This window comes from Anoplophora glabripennis, unplaced genomic scaffold (genome assembly GCF_000390285.2).
Source record: "Anoplophora glabripennis isolate ALB-LARVAE unplaced genomic scaffold, Agla_2.0 scaffold185, whole genome shotgun sequence".
NCBI lineage: Eukaryota > Metazoa > Arthropoda > Insecta > Coleoptera > Cerambycidae > Anoplophora > Anoplophora glabripennis.
In genome coordinates this window covers 508,777-513,979 of record NW_019416354.1, presented here as the reverse complement: position 1 = coordinate 513,979, position 5,203 = coordinate 508,777, and the positions used below count along the sequence as shown (strand labels likewise).

General features: G+C 30.2%; 1 protein-coding gene across 1 annotated transcript in view; it reads left to right on the top strand.

Moving 5' to 3' along the window:
* The window catches only part of LOC108906663 (monocarboxylate transporter 10), a 61,656-nt gene extending 57,070 nt beyond the window's left edge, over positions 1 to 4,586 (top strand). Inside the window, exon 3 of the mRNA XM_018709981.1 lies at positions 4,375 to 4,586. Coding sequence (XP_018565497.1) covers positions 4,375 to 4,409 — 35 coding nt within the window. The 3' untranslated portion in view covers positions 4,410 to 4,586. The remainder of the gene's footprint in view (positions 1 to 4,374) is intronic.
* The last annotated feature ends 617 nt before the right edge of the window (positions 4,587 to 5,203 follow it).

The window sequence follows — 5,203 nt, the reverse complement described above, 5'->3', positions numbered from 1 at the left end:
TATCTAATTTATTAAAACAATATTCACTTAAATCTTGACCTCCGTGTGTTTCGTACAATGCAGCTTCTCGAAGCAATTTAGCAAACGGCAGCGGTTTTGTAAATTGTTTAATTAGCAACTTCTTCATTTTTCTCCAACTTATGGTCAGGTGATCTTGCGAATCGTACCACCTTCTAGCCATACCCTTCAGTCTATTTGCGACTAATTTTATCACCGTTAAATCGTCCCATCTATAGGATTCCGCTAACTCATCAACTTTGCGAACCCAGAAATCTATCGATTGTTCTGCACTCTGCGGATCAAACGTAGGTATTAACTTTTCATCACTATAACTTGGGTGGGAAGGAAAACGCCTATGATGATTTGAATGTCTTTGCCTTTTTGTCCTTCGTCTTTTCTGCTGCTTCCTGTCGCTAGTTGAAGAACTCGAGGTCGAAGTCGACGTCGAACTTGTAGAACTGGCCCGTTGGCGTTTAGCTACGCTTAACGCCTTTTCCGCTTGTGTAACTGACTGACACACTGTTGTTGACGTCGAAAGACCCGGGCGCAGGGAAAGAGACGGCGTTGTAGTTTCCCTTACAGACATGATGTACTGCTAACACAAACGTCACTATACTGTGGGTGAATTTAGGGCAGATATCCCACTTCTGATATATAAGATGAATAGGGTTGTAAAAGACACCACCGCGTTCAAACAAACTATTTTAATTGGGAAAAGATATACAGATCAAGCTCGGTCTATCCATTGATACAGTAACCAACTGACTGAATAATACTTCCTTAAGCATTTCTAGGGTGATTTCTAGGGTGATCTCATTTATACAAAAGCCTAAACGCACAGTCTACAATATTATGCCAACGCCTCGCCGGTCGTCAAGGCCAAGCGAAATCTGCTACGCTACCATTTTAGCGGACTCTAACAAATAATTATAAAGGTAGTAAGTATTTTACGTTACATTAAAAGAATTAAACTAAATCAAACAAATTCTAAAAGTTTATGTAATGAGCTTAATAATATCAACTCCCAAAAAACATTTGACAATGTTGATCATGATGTACTTATTAAGAAATGTCAGGCATTGCGGATACTGATCTACTGAACATAGCTTATTTAGGAGTCCCCCAGGGATCAAATTTAGGACCTTCATTGCTGATGACTTAAAAATGTTTATAGCTATTATCATGTAGATTGCTGCAAAGTGATTGATGTGAATACTATTGGTACTAAGTGATATTGATATATACTTGGTATAAGTAAAACGAGTTGAGTTTTAATAATAAAAAAATAAAAGAATTATTACTGTATCATATAAAATGGAATAAGCAAGTTGTCTGCCTGTCTTGCGTTTGAATCAATGTAATGGCGCTCTGTATTGAATATACAGTTTTTTTTACAAAATATTTAATAATGTGATGGATGAACTAATCATATTGTCTTTATTCTCATTTCGAAGCCCAAGCAAGAATATATCTCCATTTAAAGCTACTAATCGCTCACATCTTCATGTTATATGTTTTTTTTATTAATCAGGTTTCAGTCAAACGCAATTTGTTTTTTCATGTCGATATACCAGCTGCCTCAGTTGTATTGTTCCAATCCATTAAGTAAAAAACTATAAATTTGCAATTTGGGGCATCTGATATCAGAGCTAGTATAGTATTTTAAATATAAAATAGTATTTTGTAATTAAAATACTTTTGTTATAACCCCAAAAATATTTTGTATTTCAAATACTTTAATAAAGTACCTATTTTGTATTTTAAAAAAGTATTTATAATCTTCTAAATGTAATTTAAATACTTAATATAATACTTAAGTATTTAAAATACCCAAAATACCTACCAAATACAAATACTTTTTGCCTGTTATGAATTGCGACTAGTACCTACAACACGTGCTAAAAAATACTTTAAATACTGTTAATGAATATTTTCAATGTATCTAATATTCAACATACTTAAAATATTATTTTAAATACTAACTAATTTATATTTAAAATATGTTTGTTTTTAAGGATTTTAAAATACTTTCGTACTAGTATTTTGTAATTTGTATTTTAAATACATTTAGAAAGTATTTGCCCTGTTTTGTCTGATATACACCTAAACTTCTTTAAATAGAGACTAATATTAAAATGTCCACTTCCGGTTTAACCTGAAACGACCCGACCATAACTTTTTATTTTAAATGAATAATTTGAATTCTACAAAAAATTCCCCTTTTCGTAAAGTATTACACTTTGTATTTAGACTTCAAAACAGAGGTGAAATGGAATTTTAAATGTTTCCAAAGTTGCTATTATAGAAAATTATGAAAAACATTGTATTATTTTAGATTTAAATTTTAAAGTAGTAAAAAATGATTTACATATGTTTTATTAAATGAAATACAAAAAGATATTTTATTTTACAAAAACGGTATTTATGACTCTCTTGACACAATGTTGTCCATTTGATTTAATGTAACACTCAAACAACAAAGGTTCACGAGAGGTAACTTTTTAATAATTCAGCATTAAGAGCTCCACACTCATTTCGATTACTATTTTTTAAATCTGCAGGGGGCGTCTGGTATACCTTATTCTTCAAATATTCCCATAGAAAATAATCTGCTTTGGAAATTTTATATATCGTTATATAAAGAAATATGAAATATTGTGTAAATATAATTAGTTACTGTTACAGAATATCTCGTAAATTGCACATTGTAGCAAACTTCGGTGAATCACAGAAACGAAAATAAGATTGTGAGTGGGCTAAGCCATTTCATAAAGAATTGATGCCTGTCGCTGGTGTATCACGAGCAGTTTACTTCATATTTCATGTTATTATTCGTCATGCAAAGTTCTGGCGGCAATACAAACTGCATTCTAGTGACTGAAATAAAAATCAATAAAAGCAAAAGTGGGTGTTTATACAAGGAACGCGTTGGTTTGGTCGTTCTGGTCTAGAAATTCATTCAGTCTGAAGTTTGAAAGATTTCGGTCAATTCGCCTTCGTTTCACTTGAGAACACCTTATAATTAGGGGAAGATGGAAAGATGGACAAAACGGAAAATTAAGTTTCTACTCAGTTAAAAATGATTAAATTGGAGTATTTATATTTAGTTTCTGAAAGATTATGAGCGAGTATATGCTATTATTATTTCTATAAAAACTGATCAAAATCGTGGACTTTATATTGAAGAAAATCTCAAAACAAAACTTTTTTTCCTTTGACTATTTTGTCTTGTAATGTCAATATTCTCTGAGTTATACATGAAAGAAGGGAGAAAAATGTTACTTTTTTAATTTTTTTTTACATTTTCTTGCGCTAACAATTATGCACAACTTTTTCAGCGGGCGCATATCGCAATTATTATTTTACATAATATTTAGAACTATTTCCAACAAAAATTAGCCTAATTATATAAAACATTCATCCCGAAACAGATACCGACTGGACCATAAAGATTTTTTCAACTCTGGAAATGACAAAATTCAGTGGGAGCTAGATCTAGCGAATGCGTGCATGTGGAAGTAATTTTCGGATTAAATTACTTAAAACTTCCTTGGTTCTACAATCAATATATTTTCTCGTATTGTCTTTTTGCGATGCTGGACAAGGATGCAACTTGTAGGCCAGAAAGAAGATTGAACTACGCAGATTATCCCGTTGCAGTCGCAGAAAAATAATTTATACGTTTTCCAAATTCCCAAATATTATTTGTACAATTTAAATTGTTAAAAGTTACAGAATATTGATACATATAAAAATACAAAGAAATAAAAACAAAGAACAAAAAAATAGAAGCGCAAAGTACAATTAATACAGTTAATTAACAGAAAAAATATGCCTATACATATATATTTAATATTGAATATTTAAAAACAAGCCCACATTTAGTTGTCTAAACTCATCAGACGGAAGGTCTCTATGAGTGGGGTATACATATTAAATAAATATTTTCGAGGAAAGAGTGATGAAAAAAAATAGAAGTATGGGAACATAACAGTTCACTAAGTGAACATGTGTTTAATGTTTTATTTGCGAAAAATGAGCTCACGAATTAAGTGCATCTGTTTGAACTTGACAAATATTTGATTATTCGACTATTTCAAAATAATAATTAAAGATGTGCAATTTAAAAAAGACAAGGAAGGGTGATGTTTTCACAGCCTCTGATATTTTTTTTTATTTTGATTATTACGCATGTTATTTCTAAATTTTCAGCCTTACAATTTTTTTATATGTCTTAAATGTCATCTTTTGAAAATTTGGAATTAATTTTTGTATCCAAGAACTTCAGTAAGGCACAAATGAAATATTTGAAGGTGTGGCAAGCAGAATATCACTAGAAAGCAAAAACTAACGTACTTATTTATATTTTTACAGAGACGGTGGACAAGGAGGAAGAAGAAGATTTGTAGCGTAATTTAAATTAAATACACACTTAGTTGCAGGATATGTAGTAGTTTTTTTGCTTTTAGCTATTCTGCTAGCTATACTAGTTTGTTTGTATGTAGAGACGGTTTTATTTAATTTTGTAATTTTGTAATGTTAATATTGCATTTATTTTGTAATTTTATATATGTTCCCTTAAGTATTTTTTTACGATGTCAATTAAAAATATGTTGATATGTGACAATAAATGTTCAAGTTTGGCTATTGTAAATATTTAAATTCGTTTTATTAATTATTTTTTTATGACGGGTAAGTAACATGTTAAATTTTGACGAATTTAAATATTGGTACAAATATAGTTGTTTATTATTATAAGAAATGTAGCCTCTTAGTTATTGTTATTACATCGAGAGGTGATTACATTTTTTAAACCTTGTTAACTTATACATATCAATGCAAATATATTTTATTGATGGACTGTATTGTTAATAAAAAGGAAAAAAGGAGTCTGATTTTACTTACCCTCATTCCCCTAAATTTAAATCCAAGTAAATAAAAGAAGTACTAATATTTCCATAAATATAAGTTTCAAATTTTTATTTCAGTAAAATTAGCTTCGTTCGGGTTCCATATTTCTGAACAGTCTAGAATCTGCGAAGAACTAGATACGCAATAGACAAAATTCGATTCAGAACTATTTCATCAGAGTTTTCATCTGTTTGTTCTTTACTTTATCCTTAAAATCATTTTTTTTGCGTGCCACAAAAAATATCTTTAAATTCCTCATCGATAAACAGACCAACCGTATCTTAAAAAAGTA